Below are 27,331 nucleotides of genomic sequence, written 5' to 3' on the forward strand. Positions count from 1 at the left end.
TCCAGAGAACAAGGACATTTCGAAGAAGCTGGTTTGTAGCCAGTCAGACGATAAGCAAGGAGAAGCTGGTCTCTGAGAGTTAGAAGCTGTTCTTAGCGCCCAAAAGAGAATTAACCCAGGCATGGTAGGAAGAATTCTAGTACAGCCATAAGATTCAGGTCTGCTGGTGGACACACACCTTTTCTCAGTTATTCAATCAAATGCTAATTTAGGTGCTACTGTGAGGAGCTTTTGCAAATGTAATTAAGGTCCTAAATCAGTTGACGTGAAGGTGGAGAGATTTTCCTTGGTGGGCCTACCCCGATCAGGTGACACGGGGCTTTCCCTGGCAATGGCAATTTAAAGCATGAGATGGAAAACATATAACAGAAATTGTCCACTGCTGTCTTTGAAGATGGAAGGGGCCTTGTGAGTGGTCTCTAGGAGCTGAGGGTGGCTCGCAGCTGAAGCCAGTAAGGAAAGTCAGCCCCTAGGCCTACAATCACAAGAAGTGAATTCTGCCACAGCCATGTGAGCTGACAGAGGAATACCAGCTGCCGACAAGAACGCAGTTGGCCAACACCTTGTTTGAAGCCTGGAGTGAGTCTGTGCACGGACAACTCTGTCACGCTGTGCCCAGATTTGACCTCCCTACAGAAGCACTAATAAATAGGTGTCGTGTGAAGCTGCTAAATTTGAGGTAATTTGTTACGCAGCAAGAGAAAACTAACATAAGCAAAAACCGGGCTAAGGCATACAGATTGATTTAGAAGAACCTAAAGAAGTTTATTGCAAGCCCAAAGCCCTAAAAGGTATCAACGCCGAGGACATAGAATATTAAGAAACCAAAGAAAAGCACTATTATAATAGATCAGGCATTGTAGAAAAGGAAACTGAGAGATTTTAGAACTCATTAGACATGAGGTCACCAGGAGACAAATGACATAGAAATACAATGTAAGAGTTTACCAGGTGAAAGATGATTTTTTCCGGATTCAGTGACTTTACTTGTAAAACCAAAAGGTGGGACTGGGTCATCTTTACGGGCTTTCAGCACTTTCTATAATCCTTGGTCTGATACAATTTTACCTTTTATAGACATCAGAGATGCCAAGGCACCAACCCACATCCTACAGATGCTCAGAACTCACCGAGCTACTTGTAAGACACTGCATCAGAAAGCGAACTGATTATTCAGGTCCAACGCTTTCTTACCTGCATTCGACCAAAGGATCTTTATCACTTAGCAAAATACCTAAGTGAATGAAAGCCAGGCTTTCTTTCTACATAAAGTCTCCGTTCATATCTTCAAACGGACCACTTTTGAAATCCCATTTTTAAAACCGAAAGTCTATGTACATGTGCACAGGTAGAGGAGCTCATAAGGTCCTATACTGTTAACAAAAAGAGAAACTGGTTCATGCTCAATTTAAATCCTTGTGAAAAATTACTCATTAAGTTACGCATAAATTAGACACTTAAAAGTCAGTTGACTCCAGTATTAAACTATGACGTGGGGGAAAAGTGGTAGCAATGGCTTTAGTTTAAAATCTTTCAGTATCCTCTAAATGAAAAACTGATTAGAAAGTAATTTGACATTAGAAAAGCAACACAAATATGATCCAAGGACCAGTTCTTGATTTTACAACACCCACACTGCCTTCTTTCTTACCTTGTCTATCCTATCTGGGCGGTTAGTAGCTGCCAAAATTGTCACGTCCTTCAACTGTTCAATGCCATCCATTTCTGTTAGGAGCTGAGCCAAGACACGATCGGCTACATTCCCAGCATCTGAAGAACTGATTTTTAAAAATACAGTTTTAAAAATTTGTTTATCTATCCCCAAATACTCTGTTATTTTAAAATTATCATACATTCTATAACAACAAAAATTATGTTTCAAATATAAAATGCATGCTTCAGAATTTATTACTTGTTAAATTATCATATCCAAAAAATAACTATATTCAAATTACTTCTTTTCCTCCATCATCAACCATGTTCATTTTCTCTCCAATAATGAAATGCTGGGCAAGTGTCACATATAAAAGATCCAGGAAGAAAGAAGATTACTTAAAAAGAAGTTGATATATAGGAGACATATATGGAGATACAACCAATAGGGCTGATACACCAATGTCTCCATGAGTCACTGGCAGAAGAGGGTTTCAACCACAAACACACCGGCTTTGAAGTGCCTGTGGGACAACTTGGGATTTAGACATAAAAGAAAAAGGTCTGAGGTAGAGCTTTATCTCTTGAAGTCTTTGCCATAAAGATGGTACCTGGAGAGGTAGACATAGGAAAAATCACCCAGGAAGTGAACAGCGAGTGAAGAAAAATAAATCAGTTAACAAACAGAATATTAACACCAATATTTCAGAAGGGGTGTGTACAGTTAGTTCGTTAACTGTGTCAAATACTGCTGAGTCAAGTAAAGGAATGAAAACCACTGACTGGATAGTAAATTCGTCTAATTTTTGTGCCTTAGGTCCTATTTTGCCTTTTCTTTCTCTACTTGGCAAGCCCAACGCGAACTTCTTTTAAAATGAATTATCATGATTAGGAAATCTATACACAGTATGTCCCCACTTAATGTCACTGATAGGTTCTGCAACTTTAAGGGGAAGGATGCATAATGAAGCCAATCTTACCACAGGCTAATTAATATAAACAAATGTTAAGTTCCTATGGCGTCTCAACATTATAACGAAATGACACTGAACTAAACCACAAGGAACTGCTGCATCTGGGGAGAAGCTGGTTTTCCTCGGGGAGGAAGAAGTAGTGCGTATAATCACCTAAAAGTGAATGAGCTTGGGACAGGAGGAAGCAGATAAGACATGATTTCTCTTTTAATTTCCCCCCCCTTTTATAGCAAAGTTCAGGAATAGTATGAATTGTATTTTCGTCAAATAAATACCTGGAAGATGGTAACATTATGGGAGTAGTAATATAATTACCGTTCTGGCTCTTGGATAGACATTTCTTTAAAATAAAATTTTAAAGGAGAGACAATTTTGTATTTCAAAAAATTCCAAGCATGAGAATACTTAAACAAGTTTTAATTCATGAGAAATAAAATCACATGAGATATGAGTTTTGTCAATATTGTTTTAAAAGGTAAAAATTCTATTATAAAGAAATAGCTTGTGAATTATAAAAACACTAAAATTATTCACATCTCTTTTTAAAGGGAAAGAGGAAGAAAGGAAAAGGACATTGGCTGGGGAATGGTAACCAGCTTTTTTTTTTTTTAACCTTAACACAAATAGTGTAGGGACTCATATATTTAATATGGTTTAAAACAATCTAAACATAAACCTTTTATACGACTATCACTCCAAAAATCTGTTGATATTACAGGTATAAATTTATCTACAGAACATATCTTCCTTAGAAAGAAGTTGGTTCTTCCATAAATAAATGCATTCTTTTAAATAAATCACTGCCAATACCACCAAACTCTTAAATGAAGAACACAATTCATGTTAGAGTTCTGTTTTTAAAGAAAACAGTTCTAGAGAAAGGTAGAATTATACCATATTCCACATACTGCATTTTCCTGCCAACATTCTACATGCTTAAAATCCCAGCTACGTTTATCTAGCTGACAATAGCCTCTTGATAATTAAATATCGAAGTATGTCAAAATTAGAGATTTGTTAGATTTCCTTGCTCACCTGGTTGGGCTGATTGAAAAATAATCTCTTCAACAAGGTCTTTTCTGATTCCCATAAACAGAATTAAACTCCTCCGTTTCTGATAAACCATGTGATTGTAGCATTATTTAAAGCTCAGTATATATTCTGTTTACACAGGCAGGTCATCTGTGCCTCTCTTAGAGTCTCAAGAAAATGGGGCATTCTGCTCTCTCACAGAATGCTGTGAGGGGAAAACCTGTGTAAGTAGTTATAAAAGTACCTACTGTTCATTGACTGTCTACCTCCCAGACACTGCACTGTATTAGTAGATGGCATGTTTGACTTCTCTGTGCTATGCATTAGTGTATTAACTCATTCACTGCAGTAACAGCGCTGTGAGGTAGATACCACTTGTATTCTCATTTTATAGATAAGGAAACTGAGGCGCTTGCCCAAGATGTCCAAGTTAGCAAATGGCAGACGCAGGATCTGAATCCACATCTACTTGACCTCAGAGTCTATGTTCTTTCCATAATACATAAATAAATCTAAAGAATTTTATAAACCAAATACACTAATGTTCCAGAGTAAAGTTGAAATATCTAAGCATATGACGATCACCTTTCAGCACTCAGAGGGCTGTGGCCAGGGGTGGGTGAGGGGTATTATAGTTGAAAGGAAACAACTGATTTTCAGGCTTACCACTACGTGATAAACTATGCTGTCAATATATCTGATCCATATTCAGGCTGAACCTAACAGTAAATACGCTATTTTAGATGAACAAGATGCCCCATTAAAAGTAGACAGACAGACACAGTGAGTTATCTCCCCAGCTACACAGTTCTAGGGTTGTGTAAGCAGCATGTGCCCTGCACAACTGCAGCTTTGTATAACCTGGTAACACAGGGAATGACATAAATGTATTTTCCCATTTTGCCGTGATTTCCCAGTAAAAATTCCAAGCTAACATAGGCAATATTCATTATATTTGTATAGTTCTGACTCAAACACAGCGTTAGAGAAACAAGTGATTCTTAAACTCACAGCTCAGCTGACACTCTGCCAAAAGCAATTTTTTTCGCAATCCTGGACTTCCCCACCCTGTTGTCACAAACATAATCCAGCAGAAGAAATAATAATAAAAAAATGAACACATGTCAGTTCAAACTTATTTATACAACATCTGTCTAAAAATTGAAGCAGAGAAAATGCTTCTAAATATGTATCTTTTTCCTAGTGCCAGAGACCTAGAAATGGTGACACAGAAATCTAAAATCCTGCAGTAATTATAATGAATTATTATACAATATGCAGGTTTTAAAATCATGCCAGTAAAACTTTCATTGATTAGTACTTCTTGGGAAGGTTGCTTTGAATCTGGGAAAGAACTTTGATATATTCGATAAGCTTGGGTTCAAATGCCAGCTTTACCACTTAAGTTTTTGTGTGATCTTGTGGAAGTTACTTAACCTCCTTGGGCTGCAGTTTTCTCAATCAAAACAAGGGAAGGCATATCTTTTTCAAAATTAAATAAAACGTATAAAGGATCTAGCACAATACTTAGCACAAATGAAATGTCAATAGATAGCAGTTATATGTATTATTATTACTATTATAGTTTCACCATTATAACTGGCTCAGTGAAGCTATCTTTAACCTTTTAAAGTTACCTTAACAAATTAAACTAACAAAGTGCTATCTGGCACGTAAATATTTACTGAAATAAAGCACGAACATAACGTATGGTAGAAGATTTCCCGAAGCTATGATAGCACAAGTCAGCAGATACACCCAGATTTCATATGGCCAGTTCCTACTTCTTAGCCTTACTTACAACATGGTAGAAATTTTGCCATGGAAACCACCAACCTAATACTAAGATAAGCACTGCTCCTGGAAGCCCTTCCTAACCAGTGAGCCTGATTAGTTTATTGATTAATAAACTACTAACAGACTGTTTCTACAAGATGTATTAGGAGGACATTGCTATACATTGGTAACGAAAGTTCTTTACATTTTTGTCATAACTGCATATTAGCTGTTCTAACGTAATTACAGCTTGGCTCCTCAGAACCCTCAAGGAATTATTTACTTAAAATAGCTAAAACTTTTCAGATAAGGGTTATTTTCACACCTCTCAAATATTTATATTTTTAAAAAATGATTTAAACAAATGGAAAACCTTCTAAAAGAGATAAAACAGAATACGTTTCATTAAGATACTGTAAGATTGTGTGTTCAGATGCAGAAATGCTGGGCTCAAGAAACAGACTAATGAAAAGAAAATCTCCAGTTCTGTGGTTTCTTAGCTCTATGCTTAAAGAAGTTCTCTTCATGTTTTTTCTACCCTCTTTTTTGTGTCTCCTAAATGAACGTGGCTTTTCTTGGTGGGGGGAGGGGAGGGACAGAGACTCAGGGTCTCCATTTGTGTGCTCCAAGTGTGGCTATAGAGACACAGGATTTGGAACTCAGGGACTTGGGGCTTGCTTACTTGAGGGCGATTTCCCTACAATAAGACTAGTGCCTATATGGCCTTCTGGGCAGAGGGTTAACATGGCGACCTTTCTACAAAATTCCTTAGTATACCAGGGGCAGCAATAGTCTTTTTCACAAAGTTTCCCCCACCGACCTAAAAAGTATGGCCCTCGTTACTGTGGCTATCCTTTGTTGCCTGACTATTGTGGCTGTCAGCTACATTAAAAAGAATATCTATCATTTCTGCATCCTGAGCACAACTGACGGAGTCTTGTGAGTCCAGACCCACTTTTAGAGTTAGTGCGTGCCAAAACTAATTGAGATGCTTACCATTTGGAACTCTTTACGACATTTAAAAATGTATGCTAGAAAAAAAATTAAAAATTTAAATTGGATACATGTGATGGCCTATAATCTAGAATTCATTTTTGAAAAAGCATTGCTTAGTACTTCATTAATTCTTTTCAGAGCTCTTTGACAGGTGAATGTATTCCAAAGCTCACAAATGCTTCTTTATAATGATGATGATTATTCTATGAACATAAATGCAGGTCACAAGATTCCAAAAGACCATCTTAGTGTTTAAATAAAAAAAAAAATTGGTTCACAAATGACACTAGGACATGGTAATGGCAGAGTCTGATGAGTGAACCTAATCTCTAGTTTCTCTGAGCCTTCATTCCCTTATTTGAAAATAAACGTCTGGGTGCTTCTTGGCTGGACAGCTGAGATAGGAGGGTGGAGACATGATTGATCCCTGAGGGTTTCATAGTTATTGGCATGTATGAATGAGGAGGTGAATTAAATAAAGCACAATACCGGGGGTGTCAAAAAAATAACTACATATGACTTGTATTCATCTTCTGTTATCGGTATATATTGAGTATTACAATTTTAATACAGTTTTTTCCTTTCTTAAAATGTGTACACATTTTTGTGGCACCCTATGGGTCGTTCTAGATTTCAAATTCTGTGATTCTGTGATGGCATTATGTATCACCTAAGTAAAGCTATTTACTCATTATTTTTAATACAAATATTTGTATTCAGAAACTTATTGACACCTCCAATCGGGCACTTCTAAACAGAAAGAGGCGAACTCATACTTGTCCAATTTGCTATTTGCTGTGGGAGGAAATGGTGGCTGTAAATAACGTGGAAGGTGAGGGGAAGGGAATGCTTTGGATTCTCATTACCCATGCTGCCTTGCCCTTTATTTCCAGAGATCATTGAGAACTAGCTGGAGAACAGCACAGAGAAAATGTTTTATGGGCTGAGAAATATTCTTGGCTGAATTTCAAAGCTGCAGTAGGAAACAAAAATCATAAAACTGACATTCTAGGAAATCCAAACCAACTCCCAGAAAAAGTTTAAAAACAAACGTGTAATCACTAACATAATGAAACGGTTTTATAAAACTTTATTATCTGCTAGAGATAGGCAACATGACAATGGGAAAAAAATGTTCAACTGTAGAAAATACTGAAGCTGGACTTTCCCAAAACATTAATTCACTTTTCCCTTAGGAGTTCAAGCCCCCTTTCCAAATTATTCATATTCAAAAGTTATATGGTACCCTGGACAGAAGGGACTTTAAGACATCTTAAAATGGGTTAGTAAACTACAGCCACAGACCAAATCTGGCCAGCCAACTGTTTTTTTACTTGATTACACACTCGCTATGGCTGCTTTCACACCAAAGCAGCAGAGATGAACAGCTTCAATAGACTGTATGGCCCCAAAATGTACTAACTGGCTTGTTAGAGAAAAAGTGTGCCAACCCCTATCTTAAAGAAATCTCACTGCCTTGATAATGAGCACACTGATTTTATTTTTCAGTACTAAATATTTCACAAAAATGGTATATTTCCTTTTCATTCCCTCCAATAAAATAAAATGTGCCATCAACCCTTTCATATGATTTCTAAATTACAGACTAATATCTCAAGTATCCAATTTAAATTTTTTTTCTAGTATACATTTTAAGATGTCATAAAGAGTTCCAAATGATAGGCATCTGAATTTGTTTCAGGCTTGGAAGAGACCTAAAAAGGACCAAAAGAAGGCTGGCCGAGCAAATACTAGTCTGAACACAAGCCTTATCTGTGATCATTTTCTTGGGGCACGCAAAATGCAAACAAATTTTTGTTTTAAAGGCAACACAGTTACCATAAGAGAAACTACCTGTCTTACAGCAAAAAGAATCCCCAGCTCCTAGTAAAATGCTGCAACAGGCCGTCTCTAAGGGAAGTCGGAACTTTAATCTATATGCTAGAGTACTTAACACAGACAAAACACAACACACCAAATATTCACAGAACTCTGCTATACGTTATGAAACTATTCAAATGAAAAATCTGTTACACACTTTCCATTTTTCTTTTGCTCTGTTTTCCTAAGCATTTCTGTTTAACACTAAAAGTTTACCAATGTGAAAACTATATCCAAGGTGATTAAGTATAAATTAGAAAAAACTGCATGAAAGGGAATAGGCATTGAATTGAGCACCTTGAAACAGATATACAGCAGTGGTTAAAAGTACTTAGTAAGTGGCTATTGTCAGTTTCTTAAACATAAAATATTCTTTAAATAATTAAGAGAATTTTTACCCTGTCATAAACACACTTTTTCTATCCCAAATCTGGATAGCGTAAGAGGGAGTTCAAAGAGCACTAAATCAGAAGACACGAGTTCTAGTCTTGTTGAGACCACAAGGAGTTAGGTGTCCCTTCTCCTAAATTCTAGGGGCTTCTGTTCCCTCTGAAGAATAAAAACTTGTACTAGATGACTTCTAAGAATTTTTCCAGCTATAAAATTTTATGGTTTTATGAAATTTTTAAAACCACCATAAAAAAAATCACATTAAAACCATTTAGAAAACCCCCTGAAAGTGTCATTGAGAGAAACGATGCCTACAAAAATTTCTTCTACAATGCTTAGTTTCATGAATTCACGGAATTTACCTGAAAGCTGAATACGCTGCATACGAGGCTACCCCCATTCCTGATCACTATTTTACAACTCCTTGCAGAGCTCTCTGCAGAATGCTGCTAAGCCTGGAATCCTCATTTTCAACGACAGCTGGCTCAGACTGTCTTACTGTTTTCCCCAACCACTCCAAGCAGAAATCAATTTTGGACTATTAAGTGCAGAAACAGCCATACAAGACAGCAATTATTAATATCACAGTTTCTCCAATGCCACACAAAAGATATCATTCAATCAGTCAGCTTTTAACTGAGCCCTTAATTTTTTTCATTTTTCCATATATTTAATCATCGTCTTTACATTTTAGTCATAAAGCAATATCCCAAACATGTTTTATGTAAGAGCATTAGCTTTACAAAACAGAAGAGACCATCATCTCTTTCTCCCCAACGACAAGTCTTTCTTCCATTTCTTAAATACAAACTTTTTTGATATTTAAAATTTTTGAAATAAGGGTAGCTCTTCGAGTTGGTGATTTCTCAGCACCATTTCATAGATTAAAGCTTCATTTTTCTTCAGTAATAGTGCATAAAATAATGACATGTCTCACAACTGATAGTATCTTAGACTGATGAAATATCATAGCGCTGGTCACCTGTAGAATAGTTTTTCTAATTTCCCAAATGCTTCAGTTTCCTCCACTAGAATATAAACTGTTGGGGCAGGATTCATTTCTACCTCGAGTACTATATTTCTATCTATATGAAAATGATTATTATAAGAATATTTATGCAGAGATTATAAGGAACACTGAAGTTTTTTAAGCGGTTACGAATGCCAGGTACTATGTGAAACACTTTACACGTATTTAATTCCAACAACGTAGAATTTGTTACTATTATCTCCATTTTGCAAATGAGGAAACTGAGGCTTAAAGGGGAAAGGAAATTCCCTACGTCCTGTTCACTGTTTCATTCATTCACGAATAAATGAACGCTTGCAAAGGAGTCTTACAACAGCTCAGTTGGACAGATGGGGCCATTACTACTGTAGGTCACAGAGGAAATGCACAATAAATACAAGCTTGAAAGGTCAGCTGGTTCACTATTTAGTCTTGGAATCCTGAAATCTGGTGTGGAAGTTGTGTCCAAAGTGGCTAAGAATCTATCTGCTGCGGAGTCTAAATACCTGAATTCGAACCCCAACTCGGCTACTATGACACCTGACCCGAGTGAGGTATTTGCACATCTGTCTGCTGACGCTCTCACCCGTGAAATGGAAATGAGAAGAGGACCTAGCCCTCCTGGGGCTGCTGTGAGGATTAGATTACAGAAGGCCACAACACGGTGAGTGACGTCCAAACCAAGGGAATCCCGTTATTTGGAAGACATTTGGTTGCTGCAAAAGTAATTGCGGTTCAAAAGGTTAAAAATAATTGCAAAAACAGCAATTACTTTTGCACCCACCTAATAATTAAGTCAACAAAATGGGCCTCCCCAGCTAGAGACTCTAAGTTCCAGAGACAGGCTCCCAGTTCTGAATCTCTTCTAAGTCTGCTTGAAGTTTGGCACTAGCAGGCAGTCAGTGTCAGCTGACAAGGATGCTTCCGGATCCATGACCACCTGGAATGTCCTAGACAGAGGGAGCTGCTCTAGGAATCTCCAGGTTGCTAAGTGGCCATTTCCTCAGTCACAGGAGGCAGGGCCAAGAGAAGACACTAGATAGCGACACCCCCTCGCCTCTCCACTTCTGGGGACATGGCTACTGCCTACTACAAGGTGGACTGATGAATTACAGCTCTGCTTCCTCTCCCCTCCCCATTATAAACCGTGAAAAAGGGGAGATTTCAGCGAGCTGGGAGGTGGCGCAGAGTACAGGAGCCCACTGTCCAGGGTATAATATCCTACTTTGCATTAATGCGGGCCTTTGAGTGAGTTTTTTCTTTACCTGTAAAGCACTACAAGTTTCTAGTACATAATAAGCACTAAATGACTGTTATCTAATATGATTAGCCCAGTATAATTCAAATCCCTTCCTAACCTCAGTGCCTTACTTTCTCCCATATTACCTATTTTCCAAAGAGTTGTGTTACTTTAACAGCATTTGCAATTTTCCCAAATGTTATAGAGATCATTGGAGCACTTTGCAAAGGGAATCTTACGTTTTCTCCAACTCACAATACAAAATAAGACACAAAAAAATCTTATTCAGAATACCCATAATTTAAATGGGCATACAGATAAAGAGAAGTAAATTCAAGTCCCAAAGAAATTGAAATGGGGCAGGAAGGAGGAGAAAATAGTGGTTGTAATTAGACACTTTTATAAGCATGAGAAAATCTCCTTTTCTGAAAGCACGAATATTTTCAAAGCTAAGCAAATATTAATAGTTGTCTCTGCTCTATTTACAACGTGCCACCTGCAACCCTCCACTGTATGGCTCATTTGAGTAACTTCAAATAGTCAAAGTAATTGATTTAACATGCACAGGATGGTAAGGACTAGCTCATACTATAATTCTCTGCTCAATTTGTTTGACATCTTAAGTTTGGAATGTAAACCTTGATAAGACGAAACAGTCTTCTTACGCACTGTCATTTTTGGACTCAAGTGGGTTTGATCCAAATATTAGCGTAGAAAACAGCTAATAACTATGAACAAATGAAAGCAGTGATTCTTCTATAGCCCAGTACTATGTAGAAAATGCCTCCTAGTTTATGGAATTTTTTGATTTTTCTATGTTTTCTATTTCTTTAAGAATGCATAAAATTGGTTTACTATCTTGGGAATTTTAAACTTTTGGTATGTATCAATAACTGTTTTTTCAATTTCTAGAAATGATGTTTAATTTAAATAGCTGAAGAACAAAAATATACATCTGGAGGTTTTATTTGTTCTAGTTTTCAGGTAACAGCCATCTACTTAGCTGACAGTCACCTCCTAGGCAATGCTGGCCCATCACACAATTAGAAAACAACCTGCACATAGAGTATCACTCTATGGGATGCCTATGGCTATAAAAAACACACTACATAAGACTTAGTGCAACTGAAGTACAACCCAAACTCTCTCCTTTGGACCAGGAGCATCACATTTGCTCACCAGTCTCATCTTTGTTTTCTGAAATGTCAATTAGCTTGACTGAAATTTTTCTATGCAAAGGCAGCTGCATAGAATTTATCTGTACTTTATCTGAAGGAGTCACTGAAGGATGGAGGTATACTACACAGAATCAGATGAAGAAGAGCTCTAGAGGAAATGACGCCTCAAGGCTGCAAATCGTTAGCATCTCTGATACATTTGCAAATTCCCATTGAGCCAAATTTGCCTGCAAAAACAGGATATTTCCACCAAGTGCCTTGTCTGGTTTCTCACACCATTTTATTTCAAAAGCATTTTATGAGAACTCTGCTATACATTCTACCTCCCATCTGGTTCATATTTAACAAAGTATACCCACCCTTTTCCTTTTTAGGTTCCAAAAACAGATGTCCCTGATGTCACATAAAAGTGCAGGTCACACTATTTCAGCTAACGTCTCTGGCTTCCTATTCTTCTCTTGGAGTTCCGGTGAACTCGAGCTATTTGTAACCTTTTGCGCCATCTCACTACAGAAGTAATAAAAGGGCCCAACTACCTCAACTCATAACATAAATAAAATAAAAAGACTGGTAGGTATTTAAGGATATCGAACAGGTTCTACTCTTGTCCAACGAGACAGCTCTACCCAGGAAGGAAGAGAGCAGCAATGCCTCTTGTGGAATATAATACCGAGCCTTCCAGGGTGCCCTCTGCCATCATTGTAATTACCATCGGAAAGCTTTGATAAGCACTGTGTACATCAGGAAGCTATGCACAAAGGACACAAATCAACATTCTCCAACACGAAGGGCTTGCAGTACATATTCCTCAACAGGCCTCTAAACATTTATACAGAAAAAAATCATACTTGGAAACAGCTCTAAGATATATACATTTCAAATGATACTATAAATAATTCTCTTTATTGCCTGAGATTCAGAAACAAAGGTATTTATATCAATTTGTATCTACTGTACCTAATTATATTTTAGGAAACATGATTTAATCCAGAGAATACTAAAATCTGTATAACTTTTTTTTTTCATAAATGGGTTCTACTATATCATATAATTATGCATAACTGAGTTCTGTTTATAGTTTTAATCATGTATTTATAAAAACAAATTTTGACAAGCAGTGCTAGGGGTCTCTGTAGAGAGACATAAAAATAAACTAAAATGCCCTTACTGAATATTGGTGCTTTTTTTGTAAAAAAAAATTTGTACATGAAAGTATTAAAAAGTAATCATGTGAAATAATTTAATGGATATAAGACAAAAAAAACATGAATTGAAAAATGTTTTCTTTTATGTTTTATTATTATTATGTTTTAATATTAATAAATAAAATTTGCATAAGCAATTCTATTTACACTGTAGCACTGAATTACAATGCTATTCACAGCAGTCTTACTATATGTATTGCTTACCTGCCCCTCTGAACCGCTAAGGCATCCAGTTCATCAAAGAAAATAACGGAAGGAGCCACGGCCCTTGCTTTTCGGAAGACCTGGCAGAAAGAGCACCACATTAGCTAAAGATCAGCAAACTCCAAAACACTCCAGCTGGTTTCCATTTGAAAACTGTATTTAGAGCTAAATCTATTATGTACAAGCCAACCAGCCCAATCATTTTGCACATAACCTACAAGAGGTGTGTACACACTCTGTAAGGATGTCAAAGCATCTTCTTCCACTGGGTTTACGTGCAGAGACAAGACAACAACACAATCACAGAGGCGTGTAGGAGGCAACCCGGCTAAGCAACGAATCTCAGCTCCTACGCCAGCTCCACCACTCAAGAGGCTGCGTGACCTGCAGCCAACAGGTAACTTTCCTTGTCTAAACTTTAATTTCCTCATCTATCAAAAGAGATCATGATAAGGGCCAGCCTCAGAAGATTATCTTAAGAACTGAATAAAAAAGAATGCAAAGCATTTAGCTCAATGCCTAAAGCATAGTAAGAGCTCAGTAAATGATAGGTATTACCATAAACACATGTTTAAAAGAAAAACCATCAATGTATAAAATCAGCCATAGCTTGGCGGATCAAATACCCAGAAATTCAAAAGCCACAGGCCTTGCTCATTTCTCTGAGGACTGTATGGGAATAATAGTTGGTGCAATGCCAGGACAAGAAAAATGGCCAAAATTTGGAAGACCATATAGACTGGTCAGACCAGAAGTCAATCAGACTATCAACATCAGAGACTGGCGAGATAGCAGCTATAGGGGTGGCATGTGGAAATGGGCTAGAAAAAGTCAGCACAGGCACAAAGAAATCCAAACGTGTGTTACCTGTAGCCATTTTCTTGTCACAAGTATCATGACCATAAAAATAGAATAATGTTACCAAAACGTTAATATTAAAAAACATCACCTTTTTCATATTTTGATCAATGATGGTGTTGTCATTATCAGTTAATGTTTTATACAATTGCTATCATCTACATTTTAAAGAGGAAAAAAGACTAAAGGTAACGATGTTTTCTCTACTAAACAAGAAAGTATTCCAATCTCTAATACTACTCTGATATTTTACAGATGGAGACCATCCAATCCACTGCTATCTGTGTGCTCCTGCCCTCCTTAGCTCTGTGAGGACATGGGGGGGGGGGGGGGAGATGGGCGGTGGCTGTGTGACGCAGGCCAGCTCTGTGGGGGGGGCAGGGGCGGGGGCTGTGTGACGCAGGCCAGCTCTGTCTAGGAAAGCCAAGGCTTGTGCTCCAATTGCGGTGGTCACCCGACTCCAATGCTTGTTCTACATGAATTTATTTACCATGTGTAGTTTCTGCAATATGGAGTGGCCTGTCAATCAGGCACAGGTTTTAAAACTTAGGAGAGGAGGGGATGCATTGTCTCAATCACCAGGCAAAGGTAAAATAAATAAGACAAGGAGAGTACAGTGCAGTTTTTATACACTAAGCTTATTCGATTTAGAGGACTACCCAGTTTAAAGGATTTAAACCTCACTCAGAGATAATGCAATCTTTGCAAGTGCAGACATATCCTTTTGTCTTTTTTTTAATGAAATGCTGATACTTGTTTTTAAATATCTTTATTTGGTAAAACTTAGGGCTGGTAATATTAAAATGTTTGAAAACAGAAACAAAGTATTGTAGTTGATCAAAACTGCATTTTAAAGCAACAAAATATACCACTAGAATTTAGATTTGGAAATTTCAAAATCTGTAACCCCCAAAAAATGAAAACCATCCAAAGGACAGATGTGTGATTCTCCAGCAGGGTTCCATTTTAAGGATAGTGTTCTTACCTCTCTAACTGCTCTTTCAGATTCACCCACATATTTATTCATTAATTCAGGCCCCTGTATGAAAAGAAAACTGTTCAGTTCTTTATAAATGCAACTACATGTCTTTCAATGTAAAACATATACATAAAAGAAGAAAAAAATAAACAAATGTCAGCTTCTAGTTAAATTAGTTCCTTAGCATTTTCCTTTAGCTTATTTTCACTGGTGTTATTTGTGTTTCAAAAATTAAAGCCATTCTAAGTTCCCCAAACTACACATCAATACAAAAGAAAGGCTGTGATCATGTCTTGTCCATCATCTGTCTACCCACCCGCCCACATTTTACATATCAGTCACGGTGCTCGGCACTAAGAGATGGACCGGTCTCATCTGGAAGACCAGCAAGGGCAACACCCATGGATCCCCAGGCCGAACCAGTGGCTGGTCTCAGAGGATCCACTTGTCGGGCTGTGTTTAAGTCCACTAGATCAATAGCTCCCTCTGACAAGAAGCAAGACCTCAGGCTACTCTTCTTACGACTCCATGATAACCCCTGAAAATGGAATGGGGATCATGGAATCCATGATGATCTTACAATAGTTCCCCGAATGTTGCTGATATAAATGCTGCCCTAAAGCTCTCTGCTCTCACTTAACATGGCCAGGTAGACACTGACAGTATACATCTGCAGGGCCGTCCGCCCTCACCTGACGTGGCCAGGTAGACACCACTGTATGCATCTGCAGGGCCGTCTGCCCTCACCTGACGTGGCCAGGTAGACACCACTGTATGCATCTACAGGGCCATCTGCACCTGACGTGGCCTGTAGACACCACTGTATGCATCTGCAGGGCCATTTGCCCTCACCTGACGTGGCCAGGTAGACACCAGCTGTATGCATCTGCAGGGGCGTCTGCCCTCACCTGACGTGGCCAGGTAGACACCACTGTATGCATCTGCAGGGGCGTCTGCCCTCACTTGACGTGTCCAGGTAGACACCACTGTATGCATCTGCAGGGGCGTCTGCCCTCACCTGACGTGGCCTGTAGACACCAGCTGTATACATCTGCAGGGTCAAACATGCTCTTCTTAGCCACTCTCCTGCCAGAGGAGATCACTCTCATAGAACAAAGTTCAGGGCCACAACTGTGACAATGACAACAGCCCGTCACCCTCCAAAGTGTCTATGCACTCAGCCTGTCTGAATCTCCCTTAGGTATCTGCCACTCAGCACTTCATCCAGTTGATGGGGAGTCTCTTGTCCCTTCTTGCATCCACATATTTTAGAAGAGGCACCAAAGATGAAAGGTGTGAACTTCTTGTAAAAGATTGTTTTCAATTTTCACTAACCAGCAATCAACAGGAGAATCCCTACTGAATCCCAGTGGTATACTGCAAATCACTGATCCAAAGACGTACATTTTTTTTGACATTTAACATTTCTGAATTTTAACACTGTTTCTTTTTTAAATACCTAAAATATCATATATTGTGTAAAAAACTGAAGGCTTTCTTTTTTACTGCACACCTATCTATCTTCTCATGTTACACATTCATCACATCACAGGAAGTCATAGGATATTCTTAAAAACTCTGCTCCTGAGACCTACAACTATTCCCTTGAGATACTGGTACAAAATTTGTCCTGCAATGCCACATGTCCTTCTCAGCCATGGGAACTTTCTCTCCGTACCCCTTTCCTCCCAGAACCCAGCTTCTAGTGACACCCTTCCCAACACAACTCCAAACCCAACAGATGTGTGCTCATGCGCACACACGTTTTTTTCCTCTCCCTCTCTCTCTCTACACACACACACACACACACGCACACACACACACACGCACACACACACACGCACACACACACACCTACCTTATTTTGAACAAGAGTCATGCTCTATCCCATGCAAATCACCGGTCCAGACATTAGAGGATGTACTAGACACTGGCTTGAGTACTTCCTAAACAGTTTACATTAATTAAGACACCTGGCTGATTGAAGCACACGGGCAAACCCTAGCAGAACGTCAACTAATGCCACAAATTGGTATGGGCGATATTTAGCTTCAGTTAAGATACCATTTTACAAAGATAATCACCCTGGAGTATGACTAGTACTAGGAGAGAGACACGCACAGGTGCCACTGAAACACAGAACACATGTCAGAGTCAAGGACGCTCCTGGAGAAAGTAACATTTCAGGTGAGTCCTCAGCCTCAGCTGATTTACTCTGTACCCTCAAAAACATGGAATATATCAAGAGCCAGGAAGAAATCAAAAAGGTCTCTGATGAGCCAAAATAGGTGGTACTATCAGCACTGGAACCGTGGAAGAGCTCTTAAGGTCTAATTCAGAGTTGACTGACTGCGATTATGCACAAAACTAAGGCACTCGAGAAGAACTGGTAAGAGGATTTAGACCAGGTGGAGCGTAAGATGTGGGGGGATGTGAGCATCGGTTAGGCCACTTCGGGTGGGAGGCACCGGGCCCGTCAAATGCAAGTTTACATTTTATCTTGTAAGCAATAGGATGGGTCTTAGGGGAGTTAACTGACAATAGGAGCTTTATGGAAAGATGGTTGTAGCCACAATATACAGGATTATTTAAAGGAACATGAGACCAGAAATGGAGACCAGTTATCAAATTCGTAAAATAGGAAAGGTGAGAAATGAGGAGGATTCAGGAAAAACAACGGGAGGGAAATGAGAATATGGCAACAGAAACTATTTAAAAAGACAAAATCAACTTAATTTGTTGTGAGTAGCAAGATGTGAAAGTGAGAGAGAATAAAAGGTGTCGATACTTCATATTCGACTGAAGTTCATGAAGGAAAAAATGACGCTAAATATATTCAGTGTAGCGAATCTCAGCAACATACAGCTCATTAAAATATTTCATCACAAAATGCTCAAAATGAAAAATGGTGTAATCACAAACATGAGGGCTCCCATTTACCGAACATTTACTACACACCACATGAACTGTTCCAAGGACTTTATATGTATTAATTCAGCTGTGACAAATGTAAAGCTGCAGGATTACTACGACAACTTTCTATCTGTGAGTAAATTAAAGATCCACACAAAATCAAAGGCTGGAAAGGCCACAAACGTCTAGCACCTTAATCTTTTTACTGACATGTTGAGGCACTGAATCATTCAGTTTTTTCACTCAACGAATATTTATGAAGTGCCTACAACGAGTTTGTGGCTTCATAGGAGACATTAAACATATTCTTAAAAAACTAAAAATATAGTGTGGAAAAAATCACCACTATAATGCAAATACCACGAAGAGAAGCAAAAATAAAACAAAGATTCCTTCAGATAAAAGAACGAAGGAATATTCCTGAACAGCAATGAGCTCACGACCGGGTTACATCACTTGGAATGACTGAATCAGTGTGGTTGTTATTTCCTCAGGCGTCACTCAACAGCCGCTGCAGTCGCCCACGTGCACACAGAGTGGGAGGGAGGGCGAAGGCAGCTGTGATCCCAGGAGTGTGGACCGCTCTGGGAAGGAGAAAGGCAGGACAAGTCCCGAGTCCTAGAGGAAGGAGGGGGTCTGTGCACCCAGCTACACGGGAAGGAGCTAATGAACTGGAGCAGAGAAGCAGACGCTACCAGAAAGAAAATGGTTGGGGATAACAATGCAGAAAGGAAATTTCTGGAATAATACGGAGTTTATTGTCAGAAGAGGAATTCTCCTCCTCCTCCTTCTTCTTTACATCCCATTCAAAACGCAAAATTTATTCTTAATTAAAGGGCTAACTTACAGCAAGCTGCAGGCTAGATTTGGCCCAAAGACTTGTACAGCAGGTCCTCGAATAACGAATGATGTCATTTCATTCAATGTCATTTTGTCACAACATTGATGAGCTGCCATAGGAATTTACCTTTTGTCTTATATCAGTAGCCTATGGTAAGACTGGTTTCGTTATACCTCATTTTACTGAAAGTCTCAGAATCTATCGATGATGTTAAATGAGGACTTAATAGTCTGTCGACCCCAATCCCATTAGTTTCATACAATATGAAATAGTTCATTTCTGCCAACAAGATAATCAGTCATCAAAAATATCAGTAACATGATTGCTGCCTGAAACACGTGGACTTCAAAATATTAAGAAAATTGATCAAAACATTAAGGAAAAAAATAAATAACACTTAAAAAAGCAATTTCATTGCCATGGGGATACGAAAGACAGTTTGGGGAGTATAATCAATAATGTAAAGATTTTGTAGGGTATCCAATGGACACTTGTCTTATTAGGGAGACCACTTCATGGACAGTGTAGATACCTGACCACTGCAGTGTTCACCTGAAGCTAAATAATAATGTCAACTACAATTTAATATATATATGTAGTCACTGGATGTGGAGTACAGCACAGGGAATGGAGTCAGTGAAACTGTAACAACTATATACGACGTCAGAGGGGTAGTAGATTGGGGGAGGGGGTTATCACTTTGTGAGGGGTGTACATGACTATTACATTGCATTGTGCACCTGAAACTAATAATAATAAAAAAAAGAAGTAAAGAAAAACAAAAGCAATTTCAAAACACCTAGTGATGTTTAAGATGTTCGTGCCGCATGAACAGAACCTGTACGTCTCGGTATATAGACCCCAGAGAAACTCACATGCAAGGGTATTCATGAAGCACTGTTTACAACAACAAAAATTAAACCTGTCAAAAAATCAAAAAATTCATTAACATAAAAATGAGTGAATAAACTGTAGTGTCCTCATAAAATGGAGAGCTATACTAGCAAAGTGTGAATGGAAGGTTGGACTGAGACAGTTTGGAAGCAGGGAGAAAAGCCAGAAAGCTGTTATACAGCCAAACACACTGCCTTACGCATTTATAACCAAGAATCAGAAGAGAGTTCTTAATGTTTTGCCCAATTTTTAAAGGTCTTCCCCATTGATTATTAAGATCATTTTGCATGGTTTTACCCTGAATGTTAATTTTCACCGTCCTACGCATACAAAACAAGGTCTGGCCATTCATAATATATAACATAAAGTCAAATAACAGAGCAGGTGCTATTCATTTACATATGATAAATGACACTTTCACGCAAAGGGAACTGGTGAAGAATTCAGAAAGTTCACAATAAAACAAAAATCAGTGCCCACTCAATAAAGTAACCTTTTGATAATTAGGACAACGGGTTTTTGTTGGGGAGGGGGTTAGAGGGGGGAGCGTGAGGAAGGGGTAAAAATGTTTCTGCAGAATTTGATTCAGTTTAGGGTAATTAGAAAAATGTGGCATGACAATAATCCGAAAGGAAACTGCTGGTGTCCCTGCTTTTTTTATTGTAATTATTATCATACCAACTCTGTATTATTGTTATTGTTCTTACAGCAACTCTCCGTAGAAGTCAAGGGCGTGACATAACATAGTAATCCACTGAAGACATTTCTTTAAGCAGGCATATATATATTCAGGGCTTTCTAATTATCTGGCACAACGGAAGGAAAACAGAGAATCTGGAGCAACGATTACTGCTCTCCATAGACTGTGTGTGGCTCTAAAAAAGATGGCTGAACATCAACTTGGAAAGTACAAGACTATGATCATTTCAGGATCTCTGAGAATACAGGATCAATATTCTGCTACTGATAACAGAAAGATTAATGTCTTCAATAACTGACGTGTAGGCAGACAAACTTGGTATTTTTTTTGAAAATGTGAAAACATGGCATATAGCCTCAACCAGCGAAGGGTCATTCTATTACTGTATAGAGATTGGCTGGAGGAAACCTGTGGATAAGAAACAATGCTTTTTTTCCAAAAAAAACCAAAACAAAAGAAATAGAAAAAACATCAAACAGATTTGAAAATCTAACCTAAGAATTTAGCGCTGTGAAGAAAATCTGGATTGGAATAGATGAAGTATTGCTAACAAGTAGAGAGTAAGGAATTGACGTCTGTAGGGTCCCTCGGACATGTCATCCTGTATGGAATGACATGCTGATAAACAGTGCCTAGATGCTGGCCTGCAAAACGCAAAGCCAGTAGCTAAAGTGACATGCTACATGGGTCTAAAAGGCTGTAAGCAACATCATCACCAAGGAAGGTTATTCTGAGTTTGAAGTTCAAATTGCCAGATGTCACTGCATTTTGGTACAAAGAGCTGCAAAAGCTTAAATTCAGTTTCAAAGATATAGTCTACTACATTTCATTCTAACACGAACACAACACTTAAGGGACCCTAGGCTGTGCTGCTATAATTTTTTCTTTCATTTTAAATCAAACAGACATCCAATTCTTAAAAATAGAAGAAAGCAGCAACGAGTGTCAACTAATTTATAAAAGTCTTGCTAAAGGCTTGATATCTATTATCCCTATTTATTGCTTACAACAGTCCTCTGAAGTAGATACTCTTACTATCATAACTTTACAGAAAAAAATTGAAGTGAAAAGGTTCATTTGCACAAAGTCACATAGCTTAGTAAATGGCAGAACTGGGCTTTAAGTCTCCTAATAGTTCATTACACCTGACAATGATAGGATATGCCCCAAATGGTTAGCCACTAACAGGGACAAAGGACAAGCAGCAGATCAGAAAATAAGCATCACGGGAGCCACGCACAGGTTATTATTTGTGGAAGGGCTACAGGAGTCATTCAGTCTAACCCACCTCGCTGAGAGGAGAACCAGAGGAGAACACAGAGCTAAGAAGCTGAGTGAAGGGCCAACGGTCCTGGAAAGTTGAATGGCAGAAATGATGGCAAGCATGCAGGACTTTGATTCCCAGACTACTACTTTTTCTAACAACCAGGATGTCCCCTGTTTTCCCAAGTCCTTAAAAATAAATAAATACATAAATAAGGGAACCATTCCCTTAAGATTTTATACAGTACCAGCAATTCAAATGCAAAGGTATTTGTGGGAGCAGATCAAGTGGCAACGGCAGAGGCTAAAGCTCAGTAAACAGCTGTTAACATGGGCTAATTTGAAAAGAAGACTGTTACTGATGCCCACTGTAAACGAGGCCATTCACATCTAACTAAGGGTTGGCCACACATCGTACGGTCTGTAAGTCCCACATTTGCTCATAAGTTAGCTCACTCTTTAAAAGAGTAATACACAGATCCCTAGAATAGATCAGGTCGATGAGACCGACGTGAGGTAATTTCTTTTCCAATTTTACTTACCAAATAACTACGGTATGTTAGTCTTGCCACATTTCACCTGCCTGGATAACACGTGCTTCCCTGATAAGGGCGATCAAGAAAAACTACCAAAAGGAAGCAAAGTACCATAAATTGGCTTACTTGGGGGTAGTGTGATTTGTAATGTTTCGATGGCAGAGATCAAGTGTTCAAGTTACAAAACAACAAAAATAACAAATACATGTAAAAATAGTTGTGCAGCTGTTCAATTTGTGAGAACTAAACCTGACTTATCTTTTACTTTGTTTCATTATTTTACACCATATCAATCACAAAGTCAAGGATAATATTTACACCTCATGCTCTTGCAATTTTGTCCCTTTAATCACTACTGCGTCCCCCCACCAGCCCGGTCTTCCCATGGGCTTTTTAAATGTGTCTGACACCTGCCTGTTGCTTTTGGCTATTACAATTCAAATCAAGTTTTTATAAGTTCTGAAATGTCCAGGGAAGGCAAGTTAACCTAAGTGTTAACTATGGGTAAATGCTATGGAATATGCTCATAAAAACCCAGTCACATGAGATAGAATTACATATATGTAATGTGAGTAAAGGATCTTGAAAATTAATAAAAAGAACAGCATCAGCACATACAGAGGCAATTTTGGGAAAGCGCTTCGAAGAGTTTGAAAACAGGCATTAAGTACAGGCAAGAAATTCCTGGGGCAAGTGAAAACCCTAAAAAGCGAGAGGGGCTGCCAGGGAAGGGAAGAGGATTCAAGCTGTTCCTCTCAAAAAGTTATGATACAAACCTTCCCCACAGTTCAGTCACTCAGGGAAAAAAACCAGATGTTTCTTCAGCACTTAACGCAGCGAACACCACGTTGACTACAATTAAGCTGTGAAGTGTACATGTGCCCACAGAGTCCTTAGTGTCACATTGCTGACCACTCTGCTCACTCTCGCGGTCTCTACTGACACTATGCAGAATCTTAAACACTGGCTCTCAACTTCCACACTTTCATCTCTAAAAAGGACCTTACAATGGCCTTTTGGACCTATCTGCCATGTTCTTCTAAAGGCATTTCAGACTCCACGTGTCTAAAACCCAACTCAGGATCTGCTCCAACCTGCTGGTTCTCCTCACATGCGAACTCTTCCCCGGGTTAGCGTATTTCCACCTGCCAGGCACTGGAAGTGAAAATTTTAATCACCTCTGATTTCTCCCTTTCTTTCTCATTTTTCACATACAATTAATCATCAAGATTTCATTGTATCACTTGTTTCAACTAGTGTTTCACTCACTAAATTGAGTTGACAGACAGCAAGCAGTCCATCTAATGATCTCTGCTTACTGTGTACAGTGCCTGACACACAGAAGGCGTTTAAAACACAATTTTGAGTTATATATTCAAACATTTGCAATTGTAAAATGTTTGCAAATATTTTTAAAGTGTTATAGACATAACATTATAATATTTATTTCGACTCAATTAAGTTCCATTAAAAAGAGATTTAAGAGAAGGAAAAAACCTCTCTCAGCTGGAATCCATGAATAAAAAAATTTAAACCAACATAACAATAAAATTTTCTTCTTCTCTGTTAAGTAAACTTAGAAGTCTAAAAGCATTCTTCTCTTTCTAAATCTCTGTAGGTCTTCTCAGGTTCCAAATGTTAAAGGTTTTGTTATTACAGTTCATATTATTGTCATTTTCACTTTTAGCCAAATGTTATAGAATATTTTCATGGCAACACATCTCTTTTAATAGCAGTTTTATCAACTGCTACAAGCCCAACCCAAAAAAATGTATTAACACACACAGTTTTAACATGTTTCAACTTTAACATGTCAGCTGATACAGTATACAAATAATGCCAAATTTAAGTAAGTCTAATCTAACTTCTACATAACTTTGTGATATTGACAATGGTACACTAACTATTCTATTTTGCTAAGAATGATAGATTACTATTAGTTACTATATAACAACCACTTAAACAGTGATATAACTAAGTATATGTCTCTTTTCAGTATTGATGCTAATGACTGCCAATTTAAGTGTATGGCACACATAAGACAACATTATTTGGAGAAGTCGAGGGAATTTTTAGTTAAAAAATAAAAAGCCTACAGGAAATTAAATAGAAACTTAGAAGGTCTCAGACTCTGGATGAGCCCAAATGGCAATAAACCTGCAGAAGGAGGATGAAGAGTTAAGGTCCACAAAAGGCATGAAACTGGACACAGTTCCTGGTGAGAGCCTAAATTAGAAGCTGTACCCAAGGTGAAAGAAAAAATAAGCAAAACCCTAAAAGAGAGTATTGTTTATAAGGTTGGGGTCTGGGTCTGGGGCCAGAACCAACACACACCTTTATAGGCTTCAACTGAGAACGGCAGAGAAACAGGCAGCTCAGGGCAGCCCCCAGCCAACCTCCTCACAGGGCTTCTCTCAGGAACTTTCCACTCTCACCACGACGAGTAGGATGAAGTACAGGCAGGAAGGTGTCATCCAAAGTCCTCTCCCAAGGATCAGCCATCTTGCCATGATTCTTCTCCCCGCCTGCACTGTACCCCCCTGGGACGGTGCGTGTGCAGACAGCTCCCAGCCGCCCTGTTTACCGGCAGTCAGTCACTGAGTGTCTGTCACGTGCCGCATCTGGACACTGACTTTAAAACTCTTTTATCTAATCAACAGACTTCCTTTTCTGGTAAAGTTTGAGATTTACAGGAGAACTGAGCAGACAGCTCATCGAGTTCCTATACACCCATCCCCACTTCCCACTGCACAGTAAGTTGCTCCTATTCTTAATAGCATATATTGGTTTGGTACATTTGTTACAATTAATAAACCAATATTAATGCATTCTTATTAACTAAACTCCACAGTTTATTCAGATTGCCTTCTTTTTTACCTAAAGTCCTTGTTTCTGTCCCAGGATCTCATTCAGGAAACCCTAGCTTTGTATTTAGCTGTCAGGTCTCCTTGGGCTCCTCTTGGCTGTGAGTTTCTCAGACTTTCCTTGTTTGTGACCTTGACAGCTTCAGGAGTACTGGTCAGGTATTTCAGAGATTGTCCTTCTACCTGGGTTTGCCTGATGTTTTTCTCACAGTTAGACACAAGTTATGAGCACTTGGGAGGAAGACCACAGAGGGAAAGGGCCGTTCTCATCGCATCATACAAGGCGCACACTATGAACGTGACCCATCACTGAAGGTAGTAACCTTGATCACCGGGCTGAGGTGTGCTTGTCGGGTGTATCCACTGTAGAGCAGCTCTTCCTGCCCCCGTTTACATACTGAACTATACACACAGCCCACACTTAAGCAGGCTAGTTATGCCCTTTAGAACTTTTTCACTTACCTTTTTAATAATAAATCCTCTCCAAAAGGCTACACAGATGAGAAATCTGAGAGAGAACTTGTTTAAGGTTACAGAGCTAAAAAGTGCTAGGGATAGGAATCAAACCGAAGCCATGTGAATCCTAGCGTAGTGCTCTTCTCACTGTTAACACACTCAATCTCAAGGGCATAAATTATATACTAATAGGTAAACTTCAAGCTCCCCATTATTCAACCACTAATCTTTTTCCATGCACTTCTATTTTATTTAGTATTTATCTATTTTATTTATTATTTCTTTAGCAGTGATTACACTTTCTTATAAACTCAACCAACTTCCACTCCAAAGCCATGTTATTTTTCTCAATTTTCTTTGTCCAAGAGAAACAAAATTATTTTTAAACTGGGTCCCAGAAACATTTCTCTTTCCCTGTCTTTGAACCTGCCTGAACTACCTTCTCCAGTAACTTGGTGTAATTAATGAAGAAGCACTGGGCACTAGTTTTATTTTAGGGGGGAAAAAAAAAAGGAAAGCAAAACAGAAGATCATATAATACTGTGGTTCTGAGATCAGGCTCTCGAGTCAGAAAGTCCTGAGATCAAATTTCAGTTCTATCACCGCCACACTGACTTGTTGAAAGTCACTTTGCCCTCCTAAGCATCATTATCCTTATTTGTAACCCTAGGAACCAATCTTAAAGCATTAAGTTTATAAAAGAGGTTATCTATGCAGTTTCCCATGCATATCAGCAAAAGGGAAGCTCTACGATTTATAGACGAGCCTACATGATTTAAAACGAAAAGTGTAAAGATGACCTTGGAACTTAAACTAAGTTCAGATTATCTTGTACGGCTGAAAACAGAATGATAGAGGATCTAGTTAAATGAAGAAGAAGAATTACTTTAAATTGTGCACTGCTTTGAATAAAATGCAGGTTTTCCTGAAAATGGGATGTATTTTGTACAATTCCTCTCTGAGACAGGTATCAGAAGAAAATCTCCCCCAAAAGTCAAGGATACACTAAGCTCACTACATTCTTGTACTCACCGACACAGCTAATAAAGGACTTGTTGAAAATGCCTGTCAGAGGCCTGACCACCCTTCTTTTAGAATCAGTAACAGTTGTTCCCAGAATAAAGCAGCCCAGCTATAGCAGGGTACTTAACTTATGGTTGCGCTCGAGACAAAAGCAAGAGACTAGCAGAGAGGAAGTTTCAACTGGAAAATATTTTGACGTAATTGACCCAGATGACAAACTAAACTTAAGCATATGTCAAGTGCTACAGTCTGCACCAGAACACATACAGATGCCAAAGGATATTAAGAGCCCACGCAAGCAAGCCAAGGTGAAGTCTTAACTCTGAGCAGAGTGTATTTCTTTTAATCACTGCTTAGAAAAGAGGCAGTGAGGAAGCAAAAGGGCTCTTTCATAAACTCAGAGAAAGAAATGTTTAAAGTCTTTAAATTCTTTATCCTGGGAACAAAAGGTAATTAGCACTGCGAA

The 27,331-nt window shown here is 38.6% G+C and overlaps 1 protein-coding gene across 6 annotated transcripts in view; it reads right to left on the reverse strand.

Annotated features, from left to right (window-relative positions):
* AFG2A (AFG2 AAA ATPase homolog A) overlaps positions 1-27,331 on the reverse strand; it is a 275,426-nt gene that overhangs the window by 184,562 nt on the left and 63,533 nt on the right. For all 6 annotated transcript variants that reach the window (XM_074338543.1, XM_074338542.1, XM_074338541.1 and 3 more), the window contains 3 exons: positions 15,382-15,435; positions 13,539-13,618; positions 1,652-1,778 (listed from right to left, as the gene is read on the reverse strand). In XM_074338543.1, the coding sequence (XP_074194644.1) occupies positions 1,652-1,778; positions 13,539-13,618; positions 15,382-15,435 (261 nt within the window). The remainder of the gene's footprint in view (positions 1-1,651; positions 1,779-13,538; positions 13,619-15,381; positions 15,436-27,331) is intronic.

The sequence above is a fragment of the Rhinolophus sinicus genome, linkage group LG07 (assembly GCF_036562045.2).
Source record: "Rhinolophus sinicus isolate RSC01 linkage group LG07, ASM3656204v1, whole genome shotgun sequence".
In the NCBI taxonomy this organism is placed as follows: Eukaryota; Metazoa; Chordata; class Mammalia; order Chiroptera; family Rhinolophidae; genus Rhinolophus; species Rhinolophus sinicus.